At 36.7% G+C, this 16924-nt stretch overlaps 1 protein-coding gene across 1 annotated transcript in view; it reads right to left on the bottom strand.

The window, feature by feature from the left end:
• Positions 1–16924, bottom strand: part of CUEDC1 (CUE domain containing 1) — a 472989-nt gene that overhangs the window by 14930 nt on the left and 441135 nt on the right. Inside the window, exons 8-11 of the mRNA XM_053706942.1 lie at positions 9031–9126; positions 4519–4612; positions 3827–3885; positions 223–298 (exon numbers count right to left, since the gene is read on the bottom strand). Of these exons, the coding sequence (XP_053562917.1) occupies positions 223–298; positions 3827–3885; positions 4519–4612; positions 9031–9126 (325 nt within the window). The remainder of the gene's footprint in view (positions 1–222; positions 299–3826; positions 3886–4518; positions 4613–9030; positions 9127–16924) is intronic.

Raw genomic sequence — 16924 nt, 5'->3', positions numbered from 1 at the left:
GCACTCTTGATGCTTTTAGCATTATTAGAAAGCATTGCTAACAAATACTTAATATATAATTAAAAAGCATATAATTGTTATGAACTTCTATTGGTTTTGATATTGTAAAATTGTTATGTAAAAAATAGATTAATTATATATACACACAAACAGATTAAAAATATATTTTAAGGCGTTACATTTCATTTTATGCATTATTTTATTTTTATCACAGAAACTAACTTCTTTAGTGGGCCTTCTTTCGTCATTTCATTTTCTTCACGGTTTTGCGGTTTTATTCTCGATTGGGCATCTTCATCTGAAACATAAGAAATTTTATATATTAGTACCTATACCTTGAAATCTTCCAAATTACAAATATTTTTCTGAATATATTGCTCACTTCTAACCCAATATGTCTAGAGCTTTGGAATACTCTGGAATGTTGAACAAGCAAAATGTTTTATATGTGACTGAAAAATGCATTTGTAAAAAGGATGTGAAACTCAAATGTTTCTCTTTTGATTCAGATCATACAATTTTCAACAACTTTCCAATTTACTTCTATTATCCAATGTCCTTCATTCTCTTGGTATCCTTAGTTGAAGGAGCAGCAATGCGCTACTGGGAGCTAGCTGGATACATCAGGCGAGCTTATGAGTAGAAGTGTATAGGTGCAGCCACCAATCAGAAGCTAGCCAACAGTAGTGCATTGTTGCTCCTGAGTCTACCTAGGTACTCTTTTCAACAAAGAATAGCAAGAGAATGAAGCAAATTAGATAATAGCAGGATATTGGAAAGTTGTTTAAAAATTGCATGCTCTATCAGAATCATTAAAGTAAAATATTGGGTTGCATGTCCCTTTAAGGGGATGTGCAAAGAACTTACAATTTGGAGTGAAAAGGTATTAAAGGCAATAGGTATGGTGACTGTTTGGAGGACAGATCATAGCTATAATGTCCAAGGGATAAGTAAAAAGCAAGTTAAAGGTAATGCTACCATTTGCTACTGGTTTAATAAGCATTTATAAAACTACTAGTCCTAAAGCCCGTTCACACGGGCCATTTTTGCAGTACAGCGGTCCCACCCTTGCGCTCTCTCCCTCCCCATCTCTTTTGCTCTCTCTCTCCCCCCCTCTCTTTTGCTCTCTCTCTCCCCCTCTCTTTTGAGCTTTCTCTCTCCCCCCCCCCTATTTTGAGCTCTCTCTCTCTCCCCCCTCTCTTTTGCGCTCTCTCTCTCCCCCCTCTCTTTTGTGCTCTCTCTCCCCCCTCTCTTTTGCTCTCTCCCCCCCCTCTCTCTCCCCCTCTATTTTGCACTCTCTCCCCCATCTCTTTTGCGCTCTCTCTTTTGCGCTCTTCCCCCTCTCTTTTGCGCGCTCTCTCTCCCCCCTCTCTTTTGCGCTCTCTCTCCCCCCTCTCTCTTTTGCTGTCTCTCTCCCCCCTCTCTCTTATGCTGTCTCTCTCCCCCCTCTCTTTTGCTGTCTCTCTCCCCCTCTCTCTTTTGCTGTTTCTCTCCCCCCTCTCTTTTGCTGTCTCTCTCCCCCTCTCTCTTTTGCTGTCTCTCTCCCCCTCTCTCTTTTGCTGTCACTCTCCCCCTCTCTCTTTTGATGTCTCTCTCCCCCTCTCTCTTTTGCTGTCTCTCTCCCCCTCTCTCTTTTGCTGTCTCTCTCCCCCCTCTCTCTTTTGCTGTCTCTCTCCCCCCTCTCTCTTTTGCTGTCTCTCTCCCCCCTCTCTTTTGCTGTCTCTCTCCCCCTCTCTCTTTTGCTGTCTCTCTCTTTCCTTTTGCTGTCTCTCTCTCCCTCTCTCTATCCTCCCTCTTCTGCTCTCTCTATTCACCCTCTTCTGTTCTCTCTCCCCCCACTCTTTTTGATCTCTCTCTCTCTCTCTCTTCCTCTCTCTCTCTCCCCCCTCTCTATCTCTCCCCCCTCTCTATCTCTCTCTCTCCCCTCTATTGCCCGACCACGCCCCCTTCAGGCCATTCACGACCAGTCACGCCCCCACTCACGCCCGACCATGCCCACTTCTGCCGTAGATCAGCTAGGGACTCAAAGGCCAGGTGTGTTTGTCCTCGTGCTGTCTCTACTGCGCATGACAGCTTCGGACAAACACACTTGGCCTTTTATTATATAGGATATTGTATTTGAGAATGAAGAAACAACTGTCATATTTAACATGTTTAAAGGGATAGAATGGTTGAAATAGAAATGCACCCATACTCATTTCAGTTTTTGAACAGAATCATTTTTTAAATATACTTCCAATAGGAAAAATGCTCCTTGTAAACGTTATTACTGTTTTTCAGTGGCATACGCACATATGCAGTGAGGTCCCGTGCACCAGCTTTCACAGTGTCAGCAGTGGCTTGTATGACACAAACTAAGTCTTCACACCACAAGCCCTCGTTAATAACCTATACTAGAAACATGTTTCCTAATGGAAGTTCATTGCAAAAATGCTTCTATTTAAAATTGAAATGCACTTTGGCCTTTCTATCCCATTAAAGTTTATTTCTAATTATTTATTTTGTTGTTCCTTATTTTAGATTTTCTTCCAGAAAACACCAGTAGATTTATTTGATAAACACTCCAACACTGCCTCTTCCTACGGCCTAAGGAGCAATGTATTTATGGAATGCATTTACTTTTGGTGTTAGATAGTAGATAAGTTTGGATCTTTTGAGGCTTAAAGGGACAATCCAAAATGTATATTTCATGAATCAGGCAGAGCATTAGATTTTAAACAGCTATTAAATTAACTTTATCAAATTGTCTTTGTTCTATTTGTATCTTTTAATGAAAAGCAGGGACAAAGGGATATGGAACCCAATTTTTTAGAGCATACCATTTAAAAAAAGTTTCCAAATGTACTTCTATTATCAAATTTGCTTCATTCCCATGATATTCTTTGTTGAAGAGATACCCAAGTAGGAAATAGTGCTGCCATCTAGTGATCATCCAAATGAATTACATTCTTTCAAAACTGCTGCCATATACTCCTACAGAAATGGGACGGCTTCTAAGCCTACAGCCCCGCTTTTCAACAAATGATACCAAAAGAACAAAGAAAATGCGATAATAAAAGAATTAGAAAGTTGTTTAAAATGTCATGCCCTATCTGAATCATGAAATAAAACTTTTGGGTTTCATATCCCTTTAAGCTTAGGAGCATGCACGTCTGTAGCACTATATGGCAGCAGTCCATTTGCATTTTACTTGCCATTTAGTACTCCAGACACTTACCTAGGCATCTCTTCATCAAAGAACACCATGGGAATTAAGTAGGCTGACCATATTGCCGCTTTAAAAAGGGACACATATGAAAAATACATATGTCAGGGCTGTTTTCAGGGCTGTTTAAAGAAATGGTTTTGTATAAGAACCCTCACATATGTATTTTCCATATGTGTTCCTTCTTAAAGCGGCAATATGGTCAGCCTAGAATTAAGTCAATTTGATAATAGACGTATTGGAAATGTTTTTAAAATTGTATGATCCTTTCAAAGATTTAAAGAAATAAAGAACAAATGGTTCATTTATAAACAAAGTCTTATTGTATAAAATATGGAAGAATGTCTGCTAAGGAAATCAAATTATTTTGACATATCAAATAATGATGGGGCATATCAAATAATGGGGGGGCATATCAAATAATGGGGGGGCATATCAAATAATGGGGGGTATATCAAATAATGGGGGGGCATATCAAATAATGGGGGGGCATATCAAATAATGGGGGGCATATCAAATAATGGGGGGGCATATCAAATAATGGGGGGGGCAGTTGCCCTTTTTATCACATGAAAAAAGTCAGTCATTTACAACAATTAATATAAAGGAGAATCAACTTACCACACGAATGACCTTCAACATCATCCAGCAAGTTGGCTGTGGATGCAGCTGGTCCAAGGCTGTATCTAACATTAAGGAAATATAACAAGAGAACCCTTCTAGACAGGCAAACTGAATATTGTGTTAATACAAATAACATGGCAGATTGAAACATTAATTGTTTGGAATAGGTTACCTTTACAGAAAAAACTGGTCACAACACAGTTCTGGGATGGCTACCTGGCACTTCATGGGCCACATAAAGCCTTCTGCACTAGCTTTAGCAGCACGTGGAACAAAAGCAGAACTAAAACCGTGTGCTTTGAGGACTTCTGGTAGGTGGGCAACCATGGTGACCATAAATCAAAAGCCCTTTGATTGAGGAAACAGTAGCCAGAGGGTACCCAGCAACCTTACCTAAATCTGGCCCTGTACCACTGCACATTGTGTGTTTAACAGCAATAAATTGAAATATGGCCCCTGTGTGTTGGCTATCACTGTCGTAAAGTATTCACATATTTTTTTCAGAACTTTTATAAAATGTAATTCCACTAATACAGAAAAAAAATATAGTCCATTTTGTTTTACAAAATGAGGCAGTAATTTAAAAAAAAGAGAAGAAAGAGGGGAAGACAATTTTAAGATATCTTGATATGAAATGTATCAAGTTGGCATATCGCTGGCGATGTTGCCATATAGGTGCTGAAGGATACGTCTGATGCCTCAATAAGTGTTTCCTCTTTGATTTCCTCATCTTTGTCTTCTCTGAAAAGGCTCTAGCGATTTCAAACAATTTCTTCCTGGTAGCTGTGGGGAAAAAAAAAATAAATGTAACCATTTTTTTATCCTTTCTAAATATAATTTTGTTGCTGTATAAGTAAATATCAACAGTCGGCTTTCATTTTGCTAAAGCATGAGTGCATGAGAGACAGAGTGCATGAGAGACAGAGTGCACGAGAGACAGAGTGCACGAGAGACAGAGTGCACGAGAGACAGAGTGCACGAGAGACAGAGTGCACGAGAGACAGAGTGCACGAGAGACAGAGTGCACGAGAGACAGAGTGCATGAGAGTACAGAGGGATTAAAACTAGGGTTGCCACCTCGGCCATGTTTTCCTGGACACTTATGAGTTACACATGCTGCAGGGTGTGCAGGGGGGGACATGTATAGTGCAGTTCATCAGCACTATTCATGTGATGTCCAGAGGGTCAATACATGTTCCCCCCCCCTGCATCATGTGTAACTCATAAGTGTCCAGGAAAACATGGCCGACGTGGCAACCCTAATTAAAACACATTACTCCCACTTGGAAGCTGCAAGCATGGCTAATGAGACAAGCACAAGGCTGCCAATCACTGGCTGGCATGGGAGCTACAGTGCTTGAAGATTAGAAATGCAAAAAGACATACTCTAAAGAATAAGAGCAGGTCATCTATGTATCAGAATGTCCCTCCCTTTAAAGGGACAGTCTACTCCAGAATGTTAATTGTTTAAAAAGATAGATAATCCCTTTATTACCCATTCCCTAGTTTTGCATAACCAACACTGTTATATTAATATACTTTATACCTCTGTAATTACCTTGTATCTAAAGCCAGGGAGACACTGGCTCCTAAGTTTTTAAGGTTAAAGGGACAGTCTAGTGAAAATTAAACTTTCATGATTCAGATAGGGCATGTCATTTTAAACAACTTTCCAATATACTTCTATGATCTAATTTGCTCAATTCTTTAGATATCTTTGCTGAAGAAATAGAAATGCACATGTGTGAGCCAATCACATGAGGCCTCTATGTGCAGCAACCAATCAGCAGCTACTGAGCATATCTAGATATGCGTTTCAGCAAGTGATATCAAAAGAATGAAGCAAATTATATAATAGAAGTAAATTAGAAAGTTGTTTAAAATGACATGATAGAGATCTTTCTAAATCATGAAATAAAAAAATTGGGTTTCATGTCCCTTTAATCTTCATATATCTATATACAAATGCCATTGTCTGGCTCCTAAAAGTATGTCTGGCTCCAAAATATTCTTACGGGCTCACTGGCTAACTTTTAAACAGATTTGTCGAGCATTGACCTAAGCCTCTACAGAATGCCCCCTTATTTCAGTTCTTTTTGGCAGACTTACATTTTAGCCAATCAGTGCTGACTGATAAATAAATTCACCGGAGTGAGCACAATGTTATCTATGCGGCACACATGAACTAGCGCTGTCTAGCTGTGAAAAACTGTCAAAATGCACTGAGATAAGAGGCGGCCTTCAAGGGCATAAAAATTAGCATATGAGCCTACCTAGGTTTAGCTTTCAACAAAGAATACCAAAAGAACAAAGCAAATTTGATAATAAAAGTAAAATGGAAAGTTTTTTAAAATTGCATGCCCTATCTGAATCATGAAAGGTTCATTTTCACTAGACTGTCCTTTAATAACAATGCATCTATAGATAATATGAATAATCATATTGGAAAATAATTGCAATAAAAAAGGATTTTAATTTTTTTTTTTTTAGTAATAAGAGAAAGCAAATGTGCACAAAATAGCAAAAGCTGAATTAAAAAAACCTACATATGCCATGCTTTGAAAACAATTAAATAAAAAGATACAGCAATCATGAAACTGAAATGTTTTAATGGCAACACAAGACATTTACTTAAGATGTAAACCATTTAAATAAAATTCACATTAAAGGGACACTGAACCCAAATTTTTCCTTTCACGATTCACATAGAGCATGCAATTTTAAGCAACTTTCTAATTTACTCCTATTATCAAATTGTCTTCATTCTCTTAGTATCTTTATTTGATACGCAAGAATGTAAGTTTAGATGCTGGCCCATTTTTGGTGAACAACCTGGGTTGTTCTTGCTGATTGGTGGATAAATTCATCCACCAATAAAAAAAAAGTGCTGCCCAGAGTTCAGAACCAAAAAAAGCTTAGATGCCTTCCTTTTCAAATAAAGATGGCAAGAGAACGAATAAAAATTGATAATAGGAGTAAATTAGAAAGCTGCTTAATATTGCCTGCTCTATCTGAATCACGAAAGAAAAAAAAAATTGGGTTCAGTGTCACATTAAATGCTAAGGTATTTTGAGGAAAATTTGATGAAGGAAACAAGCTAAACAGCTAAAGAAAATAACTACATTGACTAGAGAGTGCCATCTGCTGGATCGCTTGAAAATCAGAAAGCAAATTGAAGTAATGGATTAAAAATGTTACCTTTTTCATTTAGCATATTGGCAGACCTAGCAACTTTTAAATATATGTCATAATGCATATTTAAAGGGATATGAAACCCAAAAATGTTCTTTTGTGATTCAGACACAGCATATTATTAAAAAAAAGTCAATTTTACTTCTATAATCAAATGTGCTTCATATTCTGTGTTGAAGAGATACCTAGGTAGTCATCGGGGGCACAACATGACAGGAAATAGTGCTGCCATCTTGTGCTCTTGCAAAACTGCTGCCATATAGTGCTCCGGAAATGGGCAGTCTACTAAACTTAAAGATATCAAAAGAAGATAGAAAAATGAATAATTGAAGAAAATTAGAAAGTAGTTTAAAATCACATGTTCTATCTGAATCCTGAAGAAAAAAAAAAATTGGGGTTTCATATCCCTTTAATGAAATAAAGTGTTGTCATAAAAAGAAATCTACTGCATATAATTGGTTCCTCTCTTTTCATTTGCATTTTAACTTTATCATATTTTTTTTAATAATGAAATCTAGAACTGCACACTGTGTCTAAATATTGTGGTCATTAAAATAGCTTTAGGTTTACTTACTCTTAAAACTAATTAAAAGTTGTGAACAATTTTTCTTTCATGATTCAGATAGAGCATGCCATTTTAACGTAGTAATTTACTGCTATTATAACATGTTATTTGTTCTCTTGATATCTTTTGTTGAAAAGCAGGGACCTCAGCCGAGGAGCATGTATATGTTTGGAGCACTATATGGCAGCAGTTTTGCAACAATGTTATACATTTGCAAGAGTACTAGATAGCAGCACTATTTCCTGCTATATAGTGCTCCAGACACCTATCTAGGCATCTCTTCAACAAAGAATACCATGAGAACGAAGCAAATTTGAAAAAAGAAGTTAATTAAAAACTTTTTTCAAAATGATATGCTCTGTCTGAATCATAAAATACCATTTTGGGGTTTCATATCCCTTTAAAAATATAAATTGTGACTTGTGTTACTTATACAAAATGTTAAATTGTAACTATTTGTCAATTTCTGAGCCTAGGTGATCACACATAGGGATCGATTTATCTTTCACCAGGCTTTGACCCCCTACAACTGCAAGCTCTCACAAGAGAACCTGCAGACTGTATTTATGAAGCAGCGGCCGGTTATCAGACCTCTACTTCCCTAACCTGGTGTCGAATTTCATTCTCCCCGGTCTTGTCTGACCGGGGAGATTGACAGATCCTGCCCGCACAAGCTAAAAATTTCGTTCTTTTGCAATGCCGAATTCCGGCAGCGAAATTCAGCCCGCCAGAGGTGAGCTGCAGCGGACAGGAGCGCGTATGTACGCCCCTGTCCGCCATAGTATGAAAAATCGACCCCATAGTCATAATAAAACTTATACGTGCAGCCTAAAGCTAGATTTATATCTTTTTAATACTCCTGTATAGATATTACCCTCAGAAAGATACTACAGTACTGTTATCAGATATGTACTATTTGTTGTTTTAAATAAATATAGACTATGTGTTCCTCCCTGCAGCATGTGTAACTCATAAGTGTCCAGGAAAACATGGTGGCAACCCTATTCAGGAGTGTAAATGTTGACGTTTTAAAAAAAAAAAAACGATGAAACAAATAATACCTGATTTTATTTGCTGTTCTTAATAAATGTATATTAGAATGTGAGATGAAACCATTTATAGAGAATGTACCCCGCTGTTTAGGTAAATGAGATACATTTGACAAATGTAATGTGCAATTATTGGATGAAGTATTTAGTTTTGTACAACAGAGAAAAACAGTTATTAAGACACACTTGCCTATTTTCACGATTTTTTTATTTTGCTTTATTCTAGAAACATTTAAAGAATGTGCCCATAAAACCTAATGCTTACCATAATGTATATAGCATACCCATCTGGTCAAAATATAACCTTTTTTATGCTGCCTTTAAAAGCTGGAAGCATTTCTGCAGTTTTACATTAATATTAAAACATAGTAATGCTAGATGATAAAAAGACTTACATTTGCCCATGTGCTTCAGTTTATCCCTAAATAAGGCATCTTCAGATACAGTACTGTTAGATTCACAGCTTCCAGAAATGGCTTGGAGTTCGTCAGCTGCAAAGGATCAATAAGAACCAATCAATATAAATAAGAAGGTAATGCTCTCTTCACACACAAGAAGTAAAAATCAATTCAGAAAGATCCTGATATCATTATTAAGCGCTAGATTACGAGTGGAGCGCAAACATTTGCGCCCGAGCGATAAGGGGTTTATCAAGAGGCTTTGTGTTAGTTGGGATTACCGCTCGTGTTACAGTTACGCTAGAATGATTACCGTGACTTCAGAGCACTGGTAAAGTGTTTCTGGAAACATAAAAGTGTCACAAAAATCACATCAAAAATACATTACAAAATATAGTTACACTAATAACACAATCTAAATAATTATTAAAAAATATTGCATACAAAAGTTATAAAGGCTCAAACATATGAGGTATCAGGTGTTAGAAAAAAAAAGGCAGGCAAAGGGATTTAACATAGCCATACGTACATATACATGTCTAAAGATGGATATATATATATATATATATAGACATACACAGTATATATATATATATATATATATATATATATATATATATATATATATATACACACACACACACACACACACATACATACACACACACATATAAACACAAATACATATGTACACAGTACATATATAGACAAAGTCATGGCCAAAAATATTGGCACCCCTGCATTTCTGTCAGATAATGATAATGCACCACTTCGCCCAGAAAATTGTTGCAATTACAAATGTTTACGAATTCTCATGTTTATTTCTTTTGTTTGTATTGGTATGACACAAAAAAAGTGGTGGAAAAAAAAGCCAAATCTGACACATTCCACGCAAAACTCCAAAAATGAACTGGACAAGATTATTGTCAAAATTGTAAGAAATAATTGCATTCCAAGTTTGTGATGCTCCTGTAATTTGTAATTAAACTTACAGCAGGACAATGACCGAAAGCACACGTCAAAAAACACCCAGAAATGTTTTAAGACAAAGCGCTGGAGAACTGGCCAGCAATGAGTCCAGATCTCAATCCCATAGAGCACCTGTGAGAGATCTCAAAACAGCAGTTGGAAAAAGGAACCTTTCCAATCTGAGAGACCTGGAGCAGTTGGCAAAAGAAGAATGATCCAAAATTCCAGTAGAGAGGTGTAAGAAACTCATTGATGGTTACAGGAAGCAATCGATTTCAGGGTTTTTTTTCCAAGGGGTGTGCTACCAAATATTAAATTGAGGGTGCTAATAATTTTGCCAGTCTATTTTTGGAGTTTTGCGTGGAATGTGTCAGATTTTCCTTTTTTCTCTCCACTTTTTTGTGTCATACCAATACAAACAAAAGAAATAAACATGAGAATGCCTAAACATTTGTAATTGCAACAATTTTCTGGGCAAAGTGGTGCAATATCGGACAGAAATGCCGGGGTGCCAATATTTTTGGCCACGACTGTATATATAAGTTCATTGAAGCCCTTTGCCGTTAAGTATATGAAAACATGTAAAAGCATATTTATGCAATATTCATGTTTAATAAAGGTTTTAACAATGTATTTACTGTAAATATTTTACATTCCAATGTTCTGCACATAGCGGAATATGTTCTATGTATTTCTAAAAAGATATATATATAAAAAAATAAATATATATATATATATATAATATATATAATATATATATATATAGGCATATAGAAAAAGCGCACTCCAAGGCACTTAAACAGGCACTTTTATTCAGTAAAAAATAAAAGTGCCTATTTAAGGATCCCTTGGAGTGCGCTTTTTCTATATGCCTGTTTGTTTTGTTTGCTGCACCCAGGGCACTGGATTATTCGTTTGCTTGGAGTGCAATCCCCCAATGATATATATATATATATATATATGTGTATATATCTATACCTATATATAATCGTGTGTGTGTGTATATATGTGTATGCATGTAAATATATATATATATATATATATATATATATACACACTATATATATATATATATATATATATATATATATATATATATATATATATTGTACCAAAATACCATCAGATATATGTAGAAATATCACATTTTAGAACAAAAAGGAAATGGAAATAGTGATTGGAGTGAGATAACTACTTATAGACCTTGTTAAATAAGTGTATAGGTCAAAAGAAGGAGTAGCGTTTCACATTCGTGGTCGCGTTTCACATACGCTTCCACCCCTCTGAGGAAGCTTATGTGAAACGCGACCATGTCAGGGGATTTGTTGTTTTAAGTTGCTCTCCTGTTGTTGAAATATCAATTGAATTAATAATAGAGACAGTGTATATCACTAATAGCACCTTTGACTTTAACAGTGTTGCAATTATTGTGCTGGCACTTTGTGTTCAATCCTAAACTCATAATAGAGTTATATGCAAGCTTAGCTTAAAGCTATTAATGTTAAACTCTCTATTTATAATACACACAAGAGTTTAGGTTAAAACGCATATTGCACTTTGCATTGGTACTATCACTATACCGAGGAACTACGGTTCTGTTTGGGATAATAGTAGTTTTATTTTTCGCTCAGGAATCTCCAGTATTGAGGGGTGTGTTCACCCTATCCATATGGGTGGCATACTTCAGGTCAGCTGTAATTAGGAGCAGGCCCATAGTAAAGCTAATTTAATATAAGTGTAACTACACACCATAACCCCCTGAGCAGTAGATAATCTGATATATTGGAACTATTTAGTTTCCTGGTGTCACTGTAATAAATAATTTTACATATTATATGTATACAACACAGGAAATGTGGTTTAAATTAGTGTGTGTGGGCAGCAGAATACTAGTACTATTTGCTGTATTTTTACTTGTTTCAAATAAAAGTTACATTGTACTTACCTTGATCTATAATTATTAGATTTGTGCATAAAAGCATTCTTTCGTGGACACACTCACCTCTATGTGAGATCTGTCCTTATCTGTATATGTAGAACAATGTATTTATGAATAAATACAACACATTCTGCTATGTGCAGAGCATTGGAATGTGAAATATTCATATTTTCCTGTCAGGTTAGCGCAAATGAAACTATGCCATCAGGTTTACACTTTTATTTCCATTGACTTCTATGGTGGAATACGTGAACGCGCACATGATATTCTAACTGTGGATTTTTGTGCTTGTCTGGTTAGCGCAAGAGCGATAACTGTTTACTCGTAATACAAACGCAAAAATCTTACTTCTAGGGCAATCAATGCTCAAGCGGGATCATGAGACTACAACAGCCAATTTGCTCACTGGCTGTTTCCTGCTAATTTATATTTGTAAAGCGTAAACCGATTCTGCAGCTCTATACCACTCATCACAACTGTCCCTATTTGAAAGGGACAGGCCCTAATTCTGAGCTCTGTCGCGCTGTTCCTCTGAGACAGTCATATATCCCTATTTGCAGAATTTCCTTCAGTCACACTCATGGACCACCTAGATATGGCCACAAACCACAGACCCGAAATATAAGTTAATTCTCATAATTGTGAGGAAAAAACTTAAATCAAAAGCAGAAAAATCAAACTGAAACAGCTGCCTGAAGAACTTTTCTACCAAAAACTGCTTCCGAAGAAGCAAATATATCAAAATGGTAGAATTTAGTAAATGTATGCAAAGAAGACCAAGTAGCAGCTTTGCAAATCTGATCAACTGAAGCTTCATTCTTAAAAGCCCAGGAAGTGGAAACTGATCTAGTAGAATGAGCTGTAATTCGCGGGCCTTGACCCAACTCTAAATAGGCTTAATGAATCAAAAGTTTTAACCACAAAGCCAAGGAAATGGCAGAAGCCTTCTGACCTTTCCTGGAACCAGAAAAGACAACAAATAGACTAGAAGTCTTCCTGAAATCTTTAGTAGCTTCAACATAATATTTCAAAGCTCTCACCACATCCAAAGAATTTAAAGATCTCTCCAAAGAATTCTTAAGATTAGGAAACAAGGAAGGAACAACAATTTCTCTATTAATGTTGTTAGAATTTACAACCTATCACCTAGATTTGGAGTTTTGCGGTAGCCGTCAAAACCAGCGTTAGGGGGTCCTAACGCTGCTTTTTACAGCCCGCTGGTATTTGGAGTCAGTCAGGAAAGGGTCTAACGCTCACTTTCCAGCCGTGACTTTTCCATACCGCAGATCCCCCTACGCCATTTGCGTATCCTATCTTTTCAATGGGATCTTTCTAACGCCGGTATTTAGAGTCTTGGCTGAAGTGAGCGTTAGAAATCTAACGACAAAACTCCAGCCGCAGAAAAAAAAACAGGAGTTAAGAGCTTTTTGGGCTAACGCCGGTTCATAAAGCTCTTAACTACTGTGCTCTAAATTACACTAACACCCATAAACTACCTATGTACCCCTAAACCGAGGCCCCCCCCACATCGCCGCCACTGTATTAATTTTTTTAACCCCTAATCTGCCGACTGCACACCGCCGCCACCTACGTTATACTTATGTACCCCTAATCTGCTGCCCCTAACATCGCCGACCCCTATATTTATTAACCCCTAATCTGCCCCCCACAACGTCGCCGCCAGCTACCTACAATAATTAACCCCTAATCTGCCGACCGGACCTCACCGCTACTATAATAAAGTTATTAACCCCTAATCCGCCTCACTGCCGCCTCAATAACCCTATAATAAATAGTATTAACCCCTAATCTGCCCTCCCTAACATCGCCGACACCTAACTTCAATTATTAACCCCTAATCTGCCGACCGGACCTCACCGCTACTCTAATAAATATATTAACCCCTAAAGCTAAGTCTAACCCTAACCCCCCCTAAGTTAAATATAATTTAAATCTAACGAAATAAATTAACTCTTATTAAATAAATTATTCCTATTTAAAGCTAAATACTTACCTGTAAAATAAACCCTAATATAGCTACAATATAACGAATAATTATATTGTAGCTATTTTAGGATTTATATTTATTTTACAGGCAACTTTGCAATTATTTTAACCAGGTACAATAGCTATTAAATAGTTAATAACTATTTAATAGCTACCTAGTTAAAATAATTACAAAATTACCTGTAAAATAAATCCTAACCTAAGTTACAATTACACCTAACACTACACTATCAATAAATTAATTAAATAAAATACCTACAAATAAATACAATTAAATAAACTAACTAAAGTACAAAAAAGAAAAAAGAACTAAGTTACAAAAATAAAAAAAATATTTACAAACATTAGAAAAATATTACAATTTTAAACTAATTACACCTACTCTAAGCCCCCTAATAAAATAACAAAGCCCTCCAAAATAAAAAAATGCCCTACCCTATTCTAAAATTAAAATAGAAAAGCTCTTTTACCTTACCAGCCCTTAAAAGGGCCTTTTGCGGGGCATGCCCCAAAGAATTCAGCTCTTTTGCCTGGAAAAAAAAAACATACAATACCCCCCCCCAACATTACAACCCACCACCCACATACCCCTAATCTAACCCAAACCCCCCCTTAAATAAACCTAACACTAAGCCCCCTGAAGATCTTCCTACCTTATCCTAATTACAAAGAAGACAAGGTAGGGAGATCTTCAGGGGCTTAGTGTTAGGTTTATTTAAGGGGGGTTTGGGTTAGATTAGGGGTATGTGGGTGGTGGGTTGTAATGTTGGGGGGTATTGTATGTTTTTTTTTTACAGGCAAAAGAGCTGTTATCTTTGGGGCATGCCCCGCAAAGGGCCCTTTTAAGGGCTGGTAAGGTAAAAGAGCTTTTCTATTTTAATTTTAGAATAGGGTAGGACATTTTTTTATTTTGGGGGCTTTGTTATTTTATTAGGGGGCTTAGAGTAGGTGTAATTAGTTTAAAATTGTTGTAATATTTTTCTAATGTTTGTAAATATTTTTTTATTTTTTGTAACTTAGTTCTTTTTTATTTTTTGTACTTTAGTTAGTTTATTTAATTATATTTATTTGTTGGTATTTTATTTAATTTATTTATTGATAGTGTAGTGTTAGGTTTAATTGTAACTTAGGTTAGGATTTATTTTACAGGTCATTTTGTAATTATTTTAACTAGGTAGCTATTAAATAGTTATTAACTATTTAATAGCTATTGTACCTGGTTAAAATAATTACAAAGTTGCCTGTAAAATAAATATAAATCCTAAAATAGCTACAATATAATTATAATTTATATTGTAGCTATATTAGGGTTTATTTTACAGGTAAGTATTTAGCTTTAAATAGGAATAATGTATTTAATAAGAGTTAATTTATTTCGTTAGATTTAAATTATATTTAACTTAGGGGGGTGTTAGGGTTAAGGTTAGAGTTAGCTTTAGGGGTTAATACATTTATTAGAGTAGCGGCGAGGTCCGGTCGGCAGATTAGGGGTTAATAAATATAATATAGGGGTCGGCGGTGTTAGGGGCAGCAGATTAGGGGTACATAGGTATAATGTAGGTTGCGGCGGTGTACGGAGCGGCAGATTAGGGGTTAATAATATAATGCATGTGTCAGCGATAGCGGGGGCGGCAGATTAGGGGTTAATAAATATAATATAGGGGTCGGCGGTGTTAGGGGCAGCAGATTAGGGGTACATAGGTATAATGTAGGTTGCGGTGGTGTACGGAGCAGCAGATTAGGGGTTAATAATAATATGCAGGGGTCAGCGATAGTGAGGGCGGCAGATTAGGGGTTAATAAGTGTAAGGTTAGGGGTGTTTAGACTCGGGGTACATGTTAGGGTGTTAGGTGCAGACTTAGGAAGTGTTTCCCCATAGGAAACAATGGGGCCGCGTTAGGAGCTGAACGCTGCTTTTTTTTTTCAGCTCAAACTGCCCCATTGTATCCTATGGGGGAATCGTGCACGAGCACGTTTTTGAAGCTGGCTGCGTCCGTAAGCACCGCTAGTATTGAGAGTTGCAATGGCGGTAAATTATGCTCTACGCTCCTTTTTTGGAGCCTAACGCAGCCATTCCGTGAACTCTAAATACCAGCGGTATTTAAAAGGTGCAGCCAAAAAAAAGCATGCGTAGCTATCGCACCCCTTCTAACGCAAAACTCCAAATCTAGCCGTTAGTTAGGAATTTAATTGAAGTCCGCAAAACTGCCTTATTCTGATGAAAAATCAGAAAAGGAGATTCACAAGAGAGAGCGGATAATTCAGAAACTCTTCTAGTAGAAGAGATGACAAAAAGAAACAACACTATCCAAGAAAGTAGTTTAATGTCCAAAGAATGCATAGGCTCAAACGGGGGAGCCTGTAAAGCCTTCAAAACTAAATTAAGACTACAAGGAGGAGAGATTGATTTAATGACAGGCTTAATACGAACTAAAGCCTGTACAAAACAGTGAATATCAGGAAGTTTAGCAATCTTTCTGTGAAATAAAACAGAAAGAGCAGAGATTTGTCCTTTCAAGGAACTTGCAGACAAACCTTTATCCAAACCATCCTGAAGAAACTGTAAAATTCTAGGAATTCTAAAAGAATGCCAAGAGAATTTATGAGAAAAACACCATGAAATGTAAATCTTCCAAACTCGATAATAAATCTTTCTAGAAAAAGATTTACGAGCCTGCAACATAGTATTAATCACTGAGTCAGAGAAACCTCTATGACTAAGTACTAAGCGTTCAATTTCCATACCATCAAATTTAATGATTTGAGATCCTGATGGAAAAAACGGACATTGAGATAGAAGGTCTGGCCTTAATGGAAATGGCCAAGGTTGGCACCTGGACATCCGAACAAGATCCGCATACCAAAACCTGTGAGACCATGCTGGAGCCACCAGCAGCACAAACAATTGCTCCATGATGATTTTGGAGATAACTCTTGGAAGAAGAACTAGAGGCGGGAAAATATAAGCAGGTTGAT

This window comes from Bombina bombina, chromosome 3, assembly GCF_027579735.1.
Source record: "Bombina bombina isolate aBomBom1 chromosome 3, aBomBom1.pri, whole genome shotgun sequence".
NCBI lineage: Eukaryota > Metazoa > Chordata > Amphibia > Anura > Bombinatoridae > Bombina > Bombina bombina.
The sequence above is the reverse complement of the archived record's forward strand: the minus strand, read 5'-3'. Positions and strand labels throughout refer to the sequence as shown.